Below are 20,423 nucleotides of genomic sequence, written 5' to 3' on the forward strand. Positions count from 1 at the left end.
TTGTAGATCAAGGTTTTCTGTTTGTTAGACAGAAATTATTTTTAATGTTTTGAATTTACGTTTCTGTTTTCAATGTTCGGTCAGGTGTCCCCGTCAGGCAGTGTGGCTGGTGCTAAGTCAGGTCCTTCCCCGTATCCTCACCTGGTTTGTCTCATCACCACCGTCTTCGTCACAGACTGCTTCAGGGGGTTGGAGATACTTTTGCTAGAGTGTGGTGCCATCCCTCTACCTCTACTCCTGTTTCTCTTATATAGATTATTACATCAGTATTGACATCCCAGTTCTGAAAATCAGACCGCCAGGTATCAGGTATGCCCACTAAGCCTTATTCACCATCAAGTTACTTTTACTCAAAGTTCATCTTATATCTCATATCCTTTTCATTTTTGGATCAACACATAGGATATAACTTTTGACAAACAATCACACTCTAAGCTTTCATTTTGGTTCTTTTGAGATCTTAGTGCTTTCATGGTTTTCTCCTGGTTCTTCATCTAAAGCCAGACATTTGTAGAGATGTGCTCAGAAAGACATAGGTATGTATAGTAAACTTCAGTCTGACTCATCGATCCTCTGGGTCTTGCTTGTCTGGAGGTCGACAGTTCCCTTTAATAAGAACAGCCTACACCTGTAAGTGCTTCATTTTCATGAATAGTGTAAATTCTGAAAGACCTATAAGGAAGAATAGCATTTGTTGAGGGGAAAGGCAGTTGTTTGATTTTGTTTTTAAAATTTAGGATCCTCTCAGCTATCATCAGATTGAGAATTGATAGGAATGATCATTATTTAAATGCTACAAAAATTCCTATGCAGAGCTGAGGGTTCCAAAATTCAGTGATAGAAAATTAAATTCTAAAATTGCCTTTTCATTTAACCACTAAAATTTTGTGCAATATCAAAAGCAACAATAGTGCTTTGTTGTAATACACTATTTCATGGTTTGTGATATAGTCAACTCTTGACTGTTAACTGGTGTGTCTGGGCCTGCTACCCAGTTTGTGGATTGCCCAGACCCTGTTTCTCTTCTCCCATTTGTTGTCCACTCTGTGGTTGGCCATCAGTGGAGGAAAAGAGGAAGGAAAAACCCAGTGCTGACAGTTAGGACTCTTGTTAACCTTTTCTAATGGGAGGTTTGGTAGGAAAAGACATTGAAACTGTTAGTTACAATGAATTTTTAAGAATTTCATCTCATCCATGCTTTCTTCGTCCGCCATGTCCATGAATAATTGAGAGTGTTCCACCTGTGACAGTGATTGATGACCCTCATTTTTCGTGTTATATTTTTTAAGCCCTTCTCCTAGGTTACCAGCATGAATATAATTAAGGTAAAATTAGCATTGACCCTGTGTTTCAAGGAGGGTGGGTAAATAATGAGGAGAAAGAACTTTGTACCATTATAATATTTGTACAGTTTCTTTCTCCCTTGCCTTGACATCCCTATAACTGCCTTAAGTTCTTTTAACAGTTTCACATGCTAAGTGCAGAATATAAAAGATGGAAGGAAAGTGAAGAGCTTTAAAGACAGTATTAGGGGCGTGCAACATGTCTGTGATATGTGTAAGAGTTATTTTGCATATTGGTAAATATGACAAATTGAAGTAAGAGTCTGTTGCCCAGTAATTAGATGTTGGACAAAGTAACGTCATTCAAATTTGATTCTTTGAGCTAATTGGTCAGAGAGATTAACTTCTGTATTTGTATTTCTTATAAAGTCAGAACTTTTTGTATTTCTCTAGTTGATGAACTTTGGATGATGTTGAATATTTTATCTCAATTGATGTAAAAGAATGAGATTAGAATGTGAGTATTGCAGCCATTTTTATAATCAAGGGTTCAGATTTGGGTTCTCCCGATTAACCAGCTCTGTGATCTTGAGCCCACTGTGACCCGTCTGTACAAGGGAATACTATTTGGAGGTGCCTGCGTTCTGTGTGTTTAGAGATGACAATGACAATGAAAAAAGCAGTGTTTGATACATATTTCTTAAGTACTCCATAAATATTAGATATTATTACTTATATAAATAATATTTAGGGAAAGAAAAGCACAATGTAATGTAAGTTTTAAAAATTTTCAAAGGAAGCAGATTTACACCGCAATCAAGATTTTATTCAGATTGTTTATGCAAGCTCTTATTCAAAGAACTTTCTCTTTTAGATTAATGCTAGTTGTCATTACTAAAACCTCTAATTATCTTAGCTGTAAACATCATTTAAAAAATTCTTCATGTGCAGAAATCACAAGCATTCCTATACACCAATAACAGACAAACAGAGAGCCAAATCATAAGCGAACTCCCATTCACAATTGCTACAAAGAGAATAAAATCAGCAAAAAATTCTTAAAAATGTAATCCTTTAATGTTAAGGCCATTTGATACACATGTGTGCACACACACAGGTACATACACACACGCGCGCGCACACATACTGTAGCTTTGCTGCATTCTTCCTGTCAGCAAATTTGGAGGTTAATAGTTCTAACTAGAGTGCTTCTGTGCTGTATACATCTGCTACTTTTTCTTAAGTTTGGTGTGCAGATAGCCATTTTCTGGGTGAGTGGTTTTGAGTGACATTAGTTGAGTTACATTAATTGTAAAGATTTGAATCTGGATGTGATCACCAGCCCGTTTCTAAGAAACAACTGCAGGGGCTGGATGTGTTGGCTAATGCCTGTAATCCCAGCACTTTGGGAGGCCAAGGCAGGTGGATCATATGAGGCCAAGAGTTCAAAACTAGAGTGGCCAACAGAGTGAAAACATGACTCTACTAAAAGTACAAAAATTAGCCAGATGTAGTGCTGCACATTTATAATCCCAGCTACTTGGGAGGCTGAGGCAGGAGAATCGCTTGAACCTGGGAGGCGGAGGTTGCAGTGAGCCAAGATTGTGCCATTGTACTCCAGTGTGGATGACAGAGCGAGATTCTGTTTCAAAAAGAAACACTGTTAGGATGGTGCTGCATGTGCTTACACAGAGGGTGTTGGTGGCATTTTGTGTTTGACATTTGGATAGCCAGGCAAACAACTTTAGAGCGGCATTTTCTCTCCCTAATCCTTGACCTGGGTTCTCTGTTCTCTGGTGTAGGGCAGAGAGTGGGGCACGGAGGCCCCTGGGCTAGAAGCAGTGGAGTCCCACCTGACTGGAAGGGATTTGTGGTCATTTTCACAGAGCAAGGGGCCAGGAGATGGGTGTCCTGGTCATTCATGGGCCACACCTCTGCTTGGGCACTTTCCAATAGGGTCAGCTCCCTTCTTCCTCCTTGAGAATTCTCCCTTTCTGCAGCTCAGCGGTGGGGGTGGCTGGAGTCTAAATGAATCAAGTACATTTTCTCCATTTTGTTCTAGTTTGACCTCTCTTCCTCCACTTGGCATATAAATATAAAAATGCATCGAATCCTATCACCCCAGCCTTACCTGCCCCCAAGGGAACATTTTTTTAGTTCACTTCCCAACAACTACATGGGAAAAGGAGGAACTGGTGATGTACAGTAGGATCCAGAGGCGTAAACACCTTTTATAAATTGGTGAATAGACTTCTCCAGGTTTTGGAAGGTTAACTGCATTGTTAAAATTTAAAAAAAGGTTGGGAAACAGTGTTAGCTGATAATAGGGAATGTTAACACAACAAAATCAGCAGATGATCGTAAGTTTATTAGCATTTGGCACCAGAATGACCTTTTTCCCTTTAATGAAAATCCCTTTTACTTGCCACAAATAGGCTTTGCTTAGATTGATCTCCTGTAAACATTGCATTCTTGAAAAGCCACCTAAGTAGGAAGACAAAAGCCAGATGAGAGCTAAAATTTTATCCTGGATAATCCACAAACTAGGTCTTTCACATACAGATGATCAAGAGTTGACTGTACTTGTGTTAGCGTTTCTTACTCTGCTTATCAGGCACTTGAACCATGGGCTCTACATACAGAAGGCAGGCACCCAGCACTCAACACTGAGAGAAGTTAAAGTCTGTGCAAATTCTAGAAGTATGTATAGTTTGTTGTCTTCTTTCATTTTTAAGCTATCCATTTCTCCAGAAGACATTTTGACAGTCTTATTAACAAGTTGCAATTAAAAACATTGACATATAAAATAATGTAAACATAAAATACAAATTTACTTTAGAATATAATTATACCAAGTAATTTTTTAAATGTAACTATTTGAAAATGCAGAATCTTAATAGAGTGTTCATTTTTGACACTCTTTCTGTTCATACATTACCTGTGTGCAGATCTGAAATGTGAAGGGTTATTTCATAAATAGATTGTGGAGCTCTGGACTAAGTTGACCACACATCATTGCTCATTTTGTCACATATCAGCCTTAAGTACAGTCTTACTCTATACTATGGAACGCTTTATAAGCCCAAACTGAAAAATACTTGAGTATGCTTATAAAATATTCTCTTAAATTCAAATGTGTTAAATCACATAAGTATTTCTGTTCAAATGAGGCCAGTGTTAGGTCAGTATGAGGTAATGATAGGACTTCTTAGTGATGCTGTTTTGTTGAGGAATATTCTGTTAACTTTGGAGAGGTTTAGTAAGATATTGGAAGAATTCAATTCTGTAGTACTCTTTTTCCATAGAAATTACTCTTTTCAATTTAAAGATTGAGAACCTAGATCCCCGAGGAATTCAGCTATCAGCTCTCTTCATGAGTGGAGTAGACATGGCCTTGTTTGCAAATGATGCATGCGGACAGCCAATCCCCTGGGAACACTGTTGTCCTTGGATGTATTTTGATGGGAAACTCTTCCAATCCAAACTCCTCAAAGCCAGCCGAGAAAAGACCCCACTCATCGACCTCTGTGATGGTCAGGTATGCTTGAGGGCTGGGTGGCTGCCTTTAACTGCAATAAAATAAAGCTAATTGGCTAAATCTGTCATCTTTTGTACAATATTTATCATCTTGTGTTTCAGGATTCTGTTTTAGGATAGGCCCAGTGCTGAGTGTCACTAAATATCACTTCAGTACCCATGATGAGCCAAGCTCCCGATATAACATTGTCTCTCGTTATTTGTGGTGTAATGTTCTAAAACTCACCTTGAATGCCAGATTAGTGAACACTGAACCATTGCTCCAGGGAAAATACAAGGTCCTGGGTTCCTTTAAGGCTTTGGTCACATATATTTGTCAACCAATCAGTATACAATCTTATTTCATGTACTTTTTTTGTTTAAAGACACCTTATATAATATGGATTGTTGACTCATTATTATTGTACTCACAGCCACTAGCATCATAACACATGCCTGAACAAAACTTCTCTAACATATATTTTCTACATAAGGCACATCATCACCTCCTTGTGCATTTAGGAACACCAGACAGCACTTCAGCACTATACTTGGGGACCATTTTATTTGTTTTGTTTTATTATGCGATGGAGTTTCACTCTAGTCGCCCAGGCTGGAGTGCAATGGGATAGTCTCAGCTCACTGCAACCTCCACCTCCCAGGTTCAAGCGATTCTCCTGGCTTAGCCTCCTGAGTAGCTGGGATTACAGGTGCTCACCACCATGCCCAGCTAATTTTTGTATTTTTAGTAGAGACGGGGTTTTGCCATGTTGGTCAAGGCTGGTCTTGAACTCCTGACCTCAAGTAGTGCACCCACCTTAGCTTCCCAAAGTGCTGGGATTACAGGCATAAGCCCCTGCACTCAGCCGGGGACCATTTTAAACAGTGAAATCACCAATAAAAAAGGACAAAATTGTGAAACACCTGACACTAAATAAACTCTGAAAAGGATTTTTGTTTTCAGCATGAGCTGAAACAAGAAGGCAATCGTTGTCATGTTTGACCTCAGCTGGGGTCAGCGCATCAGGCAACTAAAATTTTTGCCATGTTCTGCACAAGTCTGCAGACAACCAGAAAACAACCATGAATAATGATTTTTGTGGTTACAGATAAATATTAGCAAGTAGGCGAATTTACAGACACATAATTCATGAATAAAGAGGGCCAACTGTACAGTCAATAAATTTTATTTTTTTAGTGCTCATTTAAATTCAATTAAAACCTTGTGGATGGCATTTTCACATGCTGATCCTTGACTTCCAGGCTGAGCAGGCTGCCAAGGTAGAGAAGATGCGCCAGAGCGTCCTCGAGGGGCTCAGCTTCTCCCGGCAGAGCCACACACTCCCTTTCCCGCCACCTCCTGCCCTGCCCTTCTACCCTGCCTCTGCATACCCCCGGCACTTTGGGCCTGTCCCACCCTCTCAGGGCAGGGGCAGAGGCTTTGCAGGTGAGTTGATTGGAACTTGTTCCTGGGGGTAACAGATGCCAGATACCTGTAAAGAATGTGCAGCCCTTATAGGCAAGCCCATCTGTTGTGTTGACCTTGTCACTGTTGGTCTGGGAGATACTGCAGCAGCAGTTCTTCAAGTCCGTGAGGAGCAAGTTTGATCCTGGAGATTAGGGGAGAGGGACCTGCTGATGCTGATACAAAAGCTGCATCACAAAGTCTGTCAGTCAATCTGAAAACTCTGCTCACATTTAAGATATATATATATATTTTTATCATGTGAAAGGGAAAATAAACCCACCCAGGACAGAGACAGTCATCTTTCCGGACCCATCTCACAGGGCCCATCCTGAGCCCCATGTCAGTGCCCTGTTTGATGACCCACTGCAGGAAGGGTGGCCTTTCAGTGCTGGTCCCCAGGGACCATGGGCGCAGGACAGCGAGGTGACGAGAGGGGCCAGGAGAGCCCTCCATAGCGCTGGAGGAGGCAGGGGCCACTCTGCCTGAACACCCAGCAGGGCCCTGAGTCCTGTCCCTTACACTTCTCCCCTCTCTCTCTACCCCGGGTCCCACAGGCGTCTGTGGCTTTGGAGGCCCCTATGGGGAAACGGTAGCAACAGGCCCCTACCGTGCCTTCCGTGTGGCGGCAGCATCGGGACACTGCGGAGCCTTCTCAGGCAGTGACAGCAGCAGGACTAGCAAGTCCCAGGGCGGTAATTATACCCACCCCTTCCCAGAGCTTCTGCCTGCCAGCACTTCCTTCGCTCCATCGTCTGGCGCCTTCCTTCCTCTACTGTCCTCATCAGCCCCTCCTCCAACAGAACGGCCTTTCTTCTGGGTCCCTGCTCTGACCCTCCCTGACCGCTCCTCCCGAGACTCTCTGCTCTCAGGTCTCGCAGCGGCTCTGCTGTGGCCAGTCTCTCCTTTCAGGGTAGACCACTGAGTGTCCACCTAGAACAGAGCCTTTCTGTGCACCTGACCATCGCCTCGTGTTCATAGGATGAGCTGCTGACTAATAGTGGCGTTTCTTTCCCAAGCAGCCATCTTTTGGTAAAGATTATCATACTTGTATAGAAAATTCTAATGGTCACAGAATTCCTGACATAAAAAGTCTGTCGCAGTTTATTTCACAGAAACATTTTTAAACAAAGATCTAATGTTGGGAATATAAACAAGGCGGTTTACTGTAGATTCCTAGTGCTTCTCTTTGCATTTGTATTAGACTTGCAAACGAGAAAAGGGTCTTAACATTTAGCATAGGAAGCAATGTCTTGTGGTGGTGCTGTAATTGGAAGCCAGTGACCTGTGTCTTTGTCCTAATCCCACGTTTTGGGGATCTAGATCTGCAGATCTAAATCTGCCCATTAAGTCACATGACAGGACTGACTGTTCAGATGTGATTTTTTTGGAGTCACATTGAGGATGGGCAAGCCTTTCTCTCTTGATTTACAATGATTTTCCAACTCAGTTACATGGGGTAGTTAGGGAGGCTATCAAGGGACATTGTGTGGAAAGGTGACTCTTGGCAGACTTGGCGATGGATCAGCCCTTCTGTCTGCAACTTCAGGTTGCCTCTCCTTTCCCTGGTGCAGTTGCATGCCCCTCTGCCTCCTCCGTCCTCCCACCAGCCTCCTGCAGGGTGCTACTCTGCTCTGTGACTGTTCCTCATGCAGCTCACAGCTGTGTTTTCTCTCTGCTTCTTAATTTGCTGCAGTTCCTTTTAGTGCCTTGAAACTGAAGCTGGCCTGTAGTCGGGATCAAGGATGTAGGGAGAGGGGAGACTGTACTATGAATAGTGTGGGATAAGAAGTGAACTCTTAGACTGGAATGATAAAAGCAACCTGCTTCCTAACTTTGTTAAAATTGTGTCTGGAACTCAGATTTGCACTGCCCAGTATAGGCTGCTGGCCACATGCTCTGTTGAGCACTTCAACTCTGGCTAAAATGTATAAAATATCAGATTTTAAAACTTAAAATGGGAGGCAGACTAAAATAGCTCATCCCTTTTTTATCTTGAGCCAGGCACAGTGGCTCATGCTTATAATCCCAGCACTTTGGGAAGTCAAGGAGAGAGAATTGCTTGAGGCAGGAGTTCAAGACCAGCCTAGGCAACATAGTGAGACCCTTGCCTCTACAAAAAAATTTTAAAAGCCAGGTGTGGTTGTACGCACTTGTAGTCCCAGCTACTCAGGAGGCTGAGGTGGGAGGATCGCTTGAGCTGGGAGGTCAAGGCTGCAGTGAGCCGTGATCATGACACTGCACTCCAGCCTGGGTGACAGAGCAAGACCTTGCCTCAAAAAAAAAAAAAAAAAAAAAAATTTTTTTTCTTGACTACTTGTTGCCATAGTATTATTTTGGATACATGGGGTTAAATAAATATATTATTAAAACGTCTGTCCTCTGTTTCTTTGTACATTTTTCATGTAGCTACAAGAAAATATAAAGCTTGTTGTAGGTTTCTATTGGACAGTGCTGAACTGCCACAGCTAACACGAAGAGGACAGTTTATTATGATCCATTCCCACTGTTAGAAGACAAGATGCTTGGGGCTCTGGTTTTGTTTATTTTTTTGTTTTTAATCAGAAGTTTTGCGGCCATTTAGCAATTTGAGAATTTTCTTAGGTCAGAAAACTTATAATTTGCAGCAGTTAAAAGAAGTTAGTAAATTCTATTTGTGACTCTGCTTAAGGAAATTCTAATTTAAAAATAGAATAAGAAATACAGGCTAGATTTATTGATTCTATGATGTTTGGTTAAGGTAATAAACCTGGAAGTATTTGCCTAAAGAGAAAAACATTCTGAGTTTGCAGATTTCCATCTTGGTAATATAGAAGGCATGCCATATGCACCAATGACAACACTTTATTGAATCTGTTTCTATCTAAAAAGGCTTGCATATTTGCAGTTGTAACCTAATTCAGTTGTCATGGGTTCTTCACAATAGTTTAAAGTCAAAGAGTGCGCACATAGATACACTACATAACACAAAATTTTACAAAGCAGGAGAAAGTAGCTTCATGGTAAATGTAAACCAAAACTGAAAAGATGTTTCTTGCTGTGTCTTTTTGCTATTCTTAATTCTGTGATTGTAAAGATTTTGTCTTTTCGCATATTTTTTGTGCAGGAGTCCAACCTATACCTTCTCAGGGAGGCAAACTAGAAATAGCTGGCACTGTGGTTGGCCACTGGGCTGGGAGCAGGCGGGGCCGTGGGGGCCGGGGGCCTTTCCCCCTGCAGGTGGTTTCTGTTGGAGGACCAGCTAGAGGGTAAGTTCTGAGCCATGAGAATGTCTTTTGTATAAATAAAGAATACAGCCTCTAACTTGCTTTTTTGACTTGGGAGTTCAGTAGGAAAATTTTTATATCATTAGGTACATTCTTCTTTAATATCATTTGTATTTATTTAATTAATTAGTTTTTATTTATGTATTTATTTTGAGACAGGTTCTCACTCTATCACCCAAGCTGGAGTTCAGTGGCACAGTCACAGTTCAGTGTAGCCTCGACTTTCTGGGCTCCAGTGATCGTCCCACTTCAGCCTCTCAAGTAGCTGGGACCACAGGCATGTGCCAGCATGGCTGGCTAATTTTTGTATTTTTGGTAGAGACACGGTTTCACCTTGTTGCCCAGGCTCGTCTTGAACTCCTGAGCTCAACCAGTCTACCCGCCTGGGCCTCTCAAAGTGCTGGGATTATAGGTGTGAGCCCCTGTGCCTAGCCTTTAATATCATTTATAATGCTTGCAATCCCATTTATAGTATTATATAATTATTTAATTAGCCATTATTAAATAACCATACAATTTTCAATTATCCAGGTGCCTTAACAATTTTTTTAAAGTAATATTATTAAAGTACTAGTTTTCAAATCAAATGCATTGGATATTGGGGGGGTGTAGCTCAGGGGTAGAACATTTGACTGCAAATGCAATGGATATGAACCAAAAAAGTAAGATTGATTTCTTGGAATAAATCTTCCCTATGATCATACTTAACCTGTTTATCCCTAGTGTTCCATTATTGGAACACTAAGCATGTGGGAGTTATTTATATCCTGCTCAAGGTCATTGCCAAGGTCTGATAAAATTAAAAAAATTGCAACCTCCTGCATAAATGGGTTAATTCAGTGCTTCATAAAGTGTAAGATTGGATGGCTTTAAAATCATTTGATATTATTTTAAATATCTGTAACAGATTTAAGTGTTTATTATTGTCCTTTCTTATTCATTTAGGCGTCCAAGAGGAGTTATTTCCACCCCAGTGATTAGAACATTTGGAAGAGGTGGAAGGTACTATGGCAGAGGTTACAAAAACCAGGCATCGATTCAGGTAAGAAGACGACATGGTGTTTGTGTCAGTTCAGTGCCCTCAGGGATGTCTCCTGTCTGAGCTTGCACTTCTAGTGCCTGCGCTCAGACAGAGGGCTGTGAGGATAATGCTTTAGCTGTCAATCATCTAACACCATAACTGGCACATAGCTGCTCACCAAATGTCCGTTTCCTAGAGCCCAGATTGTTTGCTGTTGAGTGCCTCTTCAGGTTGTCTCTCCCCTTTTCCATGACCCTGTGTCTCTGGTGGCTTCCTGCCTGGTGTGGCATGATGGTCCAGGCTCACCTTGGGGATTGCCTGGCCCTGTCAGAGCTGGAACAACCACTTTCAGTTTCTTGGTTTCCTCTTTTTTTTTTTTTAAGATGTAGTCTCGCTCTGTTGCCCAGGCTGGAGTGCAGTAGTGCAATCTGGGCTCACTGCAACCTCTGCCTTCCGAGCTCAAATGATTCTCCTCTCTCAGCCTTCCGAGTAGCTGGGAGTACAGGCGTGACCCACCATGCCCAGCTGAGTTTTGTATCTTTAGTAGAGATGGGGTTTCACCATGTTGGCCAGGCTGAACCTTTGACCTCCGGTGATCTGTCTCCCTCGGCCTCCCAAAGTGCTGGGGATTACAGGCATGAGCTACCATGCCCAGCCAGTTTCTTGGTTTCCTTAATGGGAAACATTTCAGGACCCGTCTGAGCATGGACAGGTCTTATTTCCACAGCACTGTTCACCATTCCTATTGTTCTGTGGAAGAACTGGCGTGGAGCGGGAAGTATATCCATACCTGGAGTTCTGTTTTCTCACGCATAAACACGTACATACATCTAAGATTTTGTTTTCTTTTTTAAATATAAGATTGTCATGAATTTCTGTTGATGTTTCTAATCCAAATTGAGGACTACAAGGCCTTTAAAAACCTACTGTCGACCATCCTGGTCAACATGGTGAAACCCCGTCTCTACTAAAGATACAAAAAATTAGCTGGGCATGGTGGCGCGTGCCTATAATCCCAGCTACTCAGGAGTCTGAGGCAGAAGAATTGCCTGAACCCAGGAGGCGGAGGTTGCGGTGAGCCGAGATTGCGCCATTGCACTCCAGCCTGGGTAACAAGAGCAAAACTCCGTCTCAAAAAACAAAAAACAAAAAACCTACTGTTATGTATCTGTATGTCCTTTCTTCTGTACCGAGTCACTGTAGGCTTTTCCTGCAGACAGCACTAGGGAGGAAAGGTGCATAAACACAGGCACATGTATGTACTGTGCACACATGTACCTATGTACACAGGTATACACTATATATACATAATGTGCTGTCCCCACCAATGAATGACATTATGAGTTTATACTGAATCTTCCAATTCAAATGTAGAACTTCAAGACTTTTACTTAACCTCTACTTTATATCTAAATGTTTCTTCTTTCTGAGAATCTTGGTTCTTAAGAAGCCAGAAAAGGCTGGGTACAGTGGCTCATGCCTGTAATCCCAGCACTTTGGGAGACTGAGGCAGGCAGATTAGGAGTTTCAGACCAGCAGGCAATATGTTGAGACCTCATCTCTGCAAAAAATAAAAAATTAGCTGGGCATGGTGGTAAGTGCCTGTGGTCTCAGCTACTTAGGAGGCTGAGGTGGGAGAATTGCTTGAGGCCAAGAGGTTGAGGCTGCAGTGAGTTGAGATTATGCCACTGCACTCTAGCCTGGGTGACAGAGCAAGACAGTGTCTCAAAAAAAAAAAAAAAGTAGTAAGGAGTTGATTAGATTGGATATACAAAACTAATTATTTACTTTTTCTGTACTGTACACACAACAGGCTCAGCGCGAATACTACCATTATGCCTAAATTACTGAGAACAGTTAAAAGGAAATGTTTGCTTCTTATTCTCCCTCACCATTCTCGCGTTTCTAAAAAAAGTAGCTGTGCTATTATTACCTACATTATGTAGGTAGCCAGCTGTGACCTACTGTACATTCCCTTTTTACCTCATCTGCCTTGGTTCTAGAAACACCTTCATGTCTCATACCCCTACCAAGCTTTGTGTCCGTGCGTCCATTTTGGCTCCTGAAACCCTTTCTTTAGTAGATTCTCAGGAAGGGCTCCTCAGGAAGAATATAGGGAATAATATTAATTTGAAAACAGTTTATTTTCCTTATAACTGGAAGCATTGGCTCACATTTTCTTTCTTTAAGTGTCTTATGTTGCTTCATTTTCTTTCTTTTTTTTTGGGTTGGAGTCTTGCTCTGTCACCCAGGCTGAAGTGCAGTGGCATAATCTCGACTCACTGCAACCTCCACCTCCTGGGTTCAAGTGATTCTCATGCCTCAGTCTCCTGAGTAGCTGGGATTACAGGCATGTGCCACCACACCCTGCTACTTTTTGTATTTTTAGTAGTGACGGGGTTTCACCATGTTGGCCAGGCTGGTCTCAAACTCCTGACCTCAGGTGATCTGTCCATCTTTGTCTCCCAAAAGTGCTAGGATTAAAGGCATGAGTCACCATTGGCTGGCGCTGCTTCATTTTCTTCTGGCACGAAGCTCTACTCTCAAAAATGGATAATAGTCTAATTTTTTTCCCCTTCGAAGTCACTTGCTGTTTTTGTGTCTCAGTAAGAGTTTAATGACTTTCCTTCACAGTGCCCTGGGACTGGTTATTCTTGATCAGGGCACTCAGTGTGAAAAGCATGCTTTCCAAAGGTAATTTCACATTTCATTTTATTTTAGAAAGTTACCTTTTTAAATTAATAGTTTAAAAAAAATTTTTGTCCTTTGTATTTGTTTCTTTTTAAATATATGACTCACATACATGAAGTTTACCTATTTTAAAGTACAGTTCAATGGTTTGTTTTTCTCAGAGACTAATTTTTAGAGGCAGTTTCAGGTTCACAGCAAAATTGAGCAGAAGATGTAGAAGCAGAAGGCAGAGTTCCATATCCTCCATGCAGGCACACACACAACTCCTCCATTGTCAACCTCTCCCACAGAGGGGTCCCTTTGTTATATTCTGTGACCCTACATTGACACATCCTTTTCACATTATGTCCACAGTTGACATTAGGGTTCATTCTTGGTGTTGTGCACTCTGTGCATTTGAACAAATGCATAATGGCATGTATGCACCGATATAGTTTCACACAGTAATTTCACTGCCCTAAAATCCTCTATTCTCTGCTTGTTCATCCCTTCTTCCTCCCATCTGGGTAGTTACTAGATCTCTTTTGCCATGAATATCACATAGTTGTTAATCATAACCTTTTCACATTGGCTTCTTTCACTTGACAATATGCCTTTAAGTTTCCTCCATATCTTTTCATGGCTTCACAGTTCATTTTTTTTTTAGCACTGAGTAGATTATATTGTCTGGATGTACTAGTTTATCCATTCACCTACTAAGGGACATCTTTGTTGCTTACAGTTGGAGCACTTATGAATAAAGCTGTTATTAACACCCATGTGCAGGTTTTCATGTAGACATAAGTTCATGGGTAAATAGCCATGAACATGACTTTGGGATTTTATGGTAAGTGTGTTTTGTTTTGTAAGAAACCACCAAACTATCTTCCAGAGTAGCTGTAACATTTTGCATTCCCCATAGCAGTGAATGAGAGTTCCTGTTACTCCACATCCTCTCCAGCATTTGGTGGTGTCAGTGTTCAGGATTCTGGCCATTCTCATAGGTGTGTAGTGGGAGCTTTTTGTTTAGTTTGCATTTCCCTGATGACTTATGATGTGGAACATCTTTTCATATGCGTATTTACCATCTGTATATCTGTTTGGGTCTTTGTATCATTTTCTAATTGGGTTGTTTGTAATTCAGTGGTTTTTAATTTATTCTCAAAGTCAAGCAGCCATCACCATTAATTCCAGAACATTTATCACTGCACAAGAAACCCCTTGCCCATTGTAGTCACTCTCCAATCTCCCCACCCTCACCCCTCAGCCCCTGGCAATCATTGATCTATTTTGTGTCTCTGGATTTTTCTGTTTTGTATATTTTGTATAAATGTACATGTTGTGGTGTGTATCAGCATTTCATTCCTTTTTATTGCTGAATAGTGTTTCATTGTTTGGAAAGACCATATTTATGTATCTGCTCATTTGTTGATGGACAGTTGGTTGTTTACACCTTTTGGCTGTTATAGATAATAGTATTAGGAGCCGGGCGCAGTGGCTCACGCTTGTAATCCCAGCACTTTGGGAGGCCGAGGCGGTGGATCATGAGGTCAAGAGATCGAGACCACCCCGGTCAACATGGTGAAACCCCGTCTCTACTAAAAATACAAAAAATTAGCTGGGCATGGTGGTGCGTGCCTGTAATACCAGCTACTCAGGAGCTGAGGCAGGAGAATTGCCTGAACCCAGGAGGCGGAGGTTGCGGTGAGCCGAGATGGCGCCATTGCACTCCAGCCTGGGTAACAAGAGCGAAACTCCGTCTCAAAAAAAAAAATAGTATTAGGAACATTCATCTACAAATCCTTGTGTGGGTTTGTGTTTTCAGTTCTTTTGTGTATATGCCTACAAGTAGAATTTCTGGCTTACATGGTCACTGTATGTTTAACCATTTGAGAAACTGCCAGACTGTTTTCTAAAGCAGCTGTACCATTTTACATTCCGACCAGCAGTGTACAAGGATGCCAGTTTTTCTACATCCTTGCCAAAACTTGCTGGTTTTCTTCTTTTTGGTTTTAGCCTTCCTAGTGAATGTCAAGTATTATCTCATTGTATGTGGGTTTCTTTTTTGTTGTTGTTGTTTTTGAGATGAAGTCTTGATCTGTTGCCTAGGCTGGAGTGCAGTGGTATGATCTCAGCTGACTGCAACCTCCGCCTCCCGGGTTCAAGGAATTATCTTGCCTCAGCCTCCCGAGTAGCTGGGACTACAGGCACACACTACCACGCCTGGCTAATTTTTGTATTTTGAGTAGAGACCAAGTTTCACAATGTTGGCCAGGCTGGTCTTGAACTCCTGACCTCATGATCTGCCCACCTCGACTTCTCAAAGTGTTGGGATTACAGGTGTGAGCCGTCATACCTGGCTCATTGTGGTTTTGATTTGTATTCCCTGTCTTCATTTCTTTCCAATTTAAAAATCTTTTCTTCCTTTTTATCTTCTTTGGATATTTGTTCTTGTGTTTCTTGTAATTTAGTTTTCATTTCTGTAAATGAAGTTTTTCTTTTTATTTTGAATTCTTCTCTAAGTTTTTTCACTTCATTCCCAGTTTTAGTTTGATTTCTGCTGTTCTTTCATGTCTTCTATCATTTTATCAACCTGTTTTGAAATCAGAGGGAGTACTTCTGCTCTTTTTGTGAATCTTTCTGATGTGCTTTGTTGTGTGTGGGCCTGTGACTTCACTCTCTTCTCCCATTTCTCACAGGGCTGTGTGTGATTCCACCTGGTACTTTCCACTATGCATCCTGGGAAGGTTGGAGGATGTGGGCAGCTTTGCTCTTCCTTTGTGGTTTTCATCACATGTTAAAAATATGCAGTTGCTTCCTGAGAATTTCTAGGCTTTCTCTTTTTGTTGTCCCCATCCATCCCATTTTTATTACACTCCCAGCACTTGCCCTTGGTGCAGAGCCCCATCCTGTTGCTTGGTCAGTTCTCAGAGGACACACAGTGGAGCAGAAGATGCCACACCACACACAGGGCATTTGGTGGTGGCATGAGGAACCTGCTCCTGGTGGCAAAGGCTTATGGCTGTAGAAAGAGGGGATATCTGTTTCCAAATAGGTGAAAGCCACTTTCCTTCCCAGTCCCCTCCATCCTCTGTGCACACCCCTCCCCTGTCACTGGGAGGGACTCCTTTGAGTGTCCCTAACAGGCCTGTATTATGGCTCCTGCAGCAAGCATCCATAGGTACCCACTTCTAACTCCTGATGATCCTACCATACGTGCTGATTGAGTCCTGTAGTGGACTCTCCCTGACAGTGAGGGCTCTGAGGTTTGAAAGGATATGTTAAAATCTTCAGAATTATTTTTTTACTTCTTGGTCCTGCTCTATCTCATTATTATTATTTTTTGAGACAGTCTCACTCTCCCATCCGCTTCAGCCTCCTAAAGTTCTGAGAATACAGGCATGAGCCCCACGCCCGGTATTCCTGCTGTATTTTTATGTTTGATATTATTTGTCTCCAGGTTCAAAGAAAATGATGATTGCATTTACTTATGGAGAAGGGAGCATTAGCATTTCCAAACTCTAGGGTTGGAAGCTAACATACATGTTGTAGGAGAGTATGTGGGGACCTTTGGTTTATTGAGGTCATTTCTTAGGCAAGAATCACATCTCCATCTGGGTTGAATGAATGGACTTTGTCATCAAGAAGGCAAATATACCCTGGTTTTCAGAATAGGAGGCCTAGAAGATGCTGGAAGGTACCACCCTCTTTGTTGGGAAGGGGATGTGATGGCAAGCTGGAAGATTCCTCTTCTCATCTGTAAAATGACCGTTTGAAGGTGAAAACCATCCAGGTTTTCTTCAGTATGGAGTCAATCTATGACAGTGACTCTCAGCCCTGGTGATTGGTTCCCAAGGGACATTTGGAGATGCTGATTGTTAAGACCTCGTGTGGGCACTGGCTTTTAATGGGTGAAGCCTAGGGATGCTGTTAAACACCCTGTGGTGTATGGGACGACCCACCACAGAGAATGAACAGAGCCACCGTACCATATGCTAAGGTTGCGCAGCCCTGGTCCAGTGATAGAAGCAATTAAAGATCTGTCTTCAGTGCCCTCACAGAGAACCGTGTCTTTCAGAAAATGTGCTGGATTAGTCTCAAGATCCTTTTTTTTTCCAGATAATTATTTTTAAACCTATTAGGAATGGGGAAGACCCATTCAGGAGAGATATTTCACAAACACATGGCGATTATCAATGCAGATTTCTTGTTGGGGTTCCCCAGCAATGACTGTTATTTCCCTAGTAGAAATGGGGTGTGTGCACTGCTGCACATCACAGGCAGATGTGTGAGACCCTGTTTGTTTTGTGGTGCTGGGAATAGTCATAATTTTAGAGAAGACTTATTGAGGGGCATTTTGTTATTTTAAACAATTTGGTGCAATACAAAGGATTAGACCAGAGCTCCTGAAGTAGGAATCTCCCTCATTTTCAGGGTATTAACTACAGAGGAGTTGAGGGACGGGGACATGGAGGGAACTGATTGAGACAGGTCAAGCTTATACCACCTGGAAGTCAAAACAAAGACAGGGTTAGAGGGACCCCACTGGACATTTTCTGCTCTTGAATCTGGAGAGAGTGTCATTAGGCCAAAATTGGCATCCTCTCTCTTCTGCTGTTTATCAGAAGCCACCTTCTCATTTGTTGTCCTTTGTTTTAAACAGGGCAGACCTCCTTATGCTGCTTCAGCAGAAGAAGTGGCCAAAGAACTTAAGTCAAAATCTGGGGAATCGAAGTCCTCTGCTATGTCTTCAGACGGGTCCCTGGCTGAAAACGGAGTGATGGCCGAGGAGAAACCCGCTCCCCAGATGAACGGGAGCACGGGTGACACCAGGGCCCCCAGCCACTCTGAAAGTGCCTTGAATAATGACTCTAAAACGTGCAATACAAATCCTCATTTAAATGCACTAAGTACAGACAGCGCTTGCCGCAGAGAAGCTGCTCTGGAGGCAGCTGTCTTAAATAAAGAAGAGTAAACTTATTTTTTATAGAGGGTGAAGGATGCTGGAAGGGTAAAGATTTAGGAATATCTGGAGAGAGAGAGCCTGCAGTTATGTACATTTTGTCCTTTCCGTAAGAGAAAAATGAGGACTTTGGAAATTCAGATCCCTCTTTGATATCAGAGATTTAAACAACACATTTTTAGTTTTAACCAGTTGTAGTCAAAATGCTACAATTAAACAAAAAAGAGAAAGAAAATGAAGAGCATTTGACTCCCGCACTTAAAATGAAGTACACATAAAGTTTAAACTGGTTATGACAAAAGCCTATAGTTGTGTTTCTTGAACTATAAAGAAAACAAATTTTGGCAGTCTTTAAGTATATATAGCTTAAAATATAATTTTTAGCATTTGGCACCATATGTATGCCATTATATTTGATTTTGCATTACTGTTTCACAATGAAGCTTTCTTTAAGGCTTTGATTTTTATGATTATGAAAGAAATAAGGCACAACCACAGTTTTTCTTTCTTAAATTTCATCACTGTTGATGTGGTTCTTTTGTGTTAAAAAAAAAAGTGCAACTATCAAAACTAAAAAATTATAGAGTAATATTGCCGTTCTGCTGATTTTAAATATACAATACATCATACATACTTTACAAGCAAGTTAAATGGAGATAAAGTTGAAATCATAGAAGATGCAAATGACCTTTCAAAATCAACACAATGTGTTCTGAAACTTCGTGACTAATACCATGCATCTGTGATCAATGAACTATGTGGTTTTGAATCGGATGTAGACCATTAGTACTACTACTTGAGCTAAACTTCTGCATGGTTCATAATTTTTAAAGTGTGTAGTTAATATGCATGTTATCGTCCTTTCTTCCATTCTTACCAGTATGTGCCCATTTGCAAAACAAAAATGCTAATAATCAGTAATAGTCCTATAAAAGATGTTAACTCTGTTTAGTCATTGACTGATCTTGCTCTAACCTTAAAATTTTGTGATTATTGACCTCTGTTGCATTTATTCTAAAGCCCCTTCCAAAATTATCTAGCCGTTTCGAATATCAACATTACCCTGGTGTATTCACTGCTGTATGCATTATTGTTCTTTGTTGCTGTTTTATGCCTTCATATTAGCAAATATGAAATTCTGTGAAAAAAAAAACCCTTTGATCTTTAAAAAGAAAAAAAAAACCACCCCCCCTCTGTAGCAGGAAACAAATTGCTTGTTCTTGAGAACTTTCCCATCAAGAATTTAGTAGAAGCAGGTATACTTCGATCATTTTGATGTTTTTGTTAATGTTTCCAAACAATGTACTTTGAAATCAGAATCACTTCTTATCGTTTTCAGATACTTCTGATGCTCTTCATCACATTAGTGATCAGAAATGAGGTGTAATTCCCCAACCCCTGCCCGCAAGAGCTAAGTAGGATCTTACTGTAAGTTGAAGGGAGTTTTGCCCTAACTCATGGATTGTGCAAGAATGAACTGCTGTTGGGTTTGATTGACTGTCGATGGATTGTGGTGTGGTGTATCTGAAGGCTATTGAATGCAACTTACAATGCTTAATAAAAATCTTTATTCTTTTAGTATAAAGTATGGCGTGGCTTTTAAATTCACTTGTAAAAGCTAATTTTATCGAGGTTTAATTCAAATAGAAACAATTACTGAAAAGCTTGATCAGATAACCAAAGTTTAAAAATATTGTACCCTTTCAAAGTAATTCCAGGTTTCCGGCTTAGAGGAACATTAATACATGATTAATTTGTTTGATAGTTAAGTTTCAAGCAACCAAAGGGATTAAAAAAAATTCTCTCTGATAAAGCAGACTTACAGAAAACGTTTTCTTAAGCCCCAAGGACGCAGTAAATTTGACTCCACCATGTTTTAAAAGCTGGATGTTACAAGTGTAGCCGATTTTCACTCCATCCTTCTGACCGAAGGCTCTTCTCTGCAACCTGATAGGAGGTCCCTGTACCCAGGTCCGCCGAGCGCCTGGTGAGACGCTCCCCGTGCTGCCCTCTAGTGGGGGCTGGTGGGCTAACGGCGCTGGAGGCGGCCAAAGGAAGCACGGCGATCCCACTCCAGGGAGGGGCTGGCGCTCGCCCCGGGGTGCGTTTCCTTCCTGTGAAAGGGCGGGGCGGGGCCTTGCGTGGCGCTTCCCGGTCCGCCACGGCGCAGGCCCGGGTGCGTGCGCAGCCCGCGGGGCGGGGCCGTGTCGATGGGGCCTGCTCTCGGGTGTTTCCTCCC

At 41.7% G+C, this 20,423-nt stretch overlaps 1 protein-coding gene across 9 annotated transcripts in view; it reads left to right on the forward strand.

Moving 5' to 3' along the window:
• The window catches only part of FAM120A (family with sequence similarity 120 member A), a 120,266-nt gene extending 100,497 nt beyond the window's left edge, over positions 1-19,769 (forward strand). For 2 of the 9 annotated variants that reach the window (XR_013532171.1, XR_013532172.1), the window contains exons 13-18: positions 4,612-4,821; positions 6,063-6,246; positions 6,822-7,296; positions 9,371-9,512; positions 10,476-10,572; positions 17,885-18,419. Coding sequence is in view for 7 of the 9 variants with exons in the window: in XM_035298936.3 (XP_035154827.1) it covers positions 4,612-4,821; positions 6,063-6,246; positions 6,822-6,959; positions 9,371-9,512; positions 10,476-10,572; positions 17,885-18,196 (1,083 nt within the window). In the remaining 2 variants the exon portion in view is untranslated. Of the gene's footprint in view, positions 1-254; positions 2,207-4,611; positions 4,822-6,062; positions 6,247-6,821; positions 7,297-9,370; positions 9,513-10,475; positions 10,573-17,884 lie in introns of those variants that run through there. The other 7 variants (XM_035298936.3, XM_035298946.3, XM_054253619.2 and 4 more) reach the window with 4 other exon arrangements.
• The last annotated feature ends 654 nt before the right edge of the window (positions 19,770-20,423 follow it).

The sequence above is a fragment of the Callithrix jacchus genome, chromosome 1, assembly GCF_049354715.1.
Source record: "Callithrix jacchus isolate 240 chromosome 1, calJac240_pri, whole genome shotgun sequence".
Classification (NCBI taxonomy): Eukaryota; Metazoa; Chordata; class Mammalia; order Primates; family Cebidae; genus Callithrix; species Callithrix jacchus.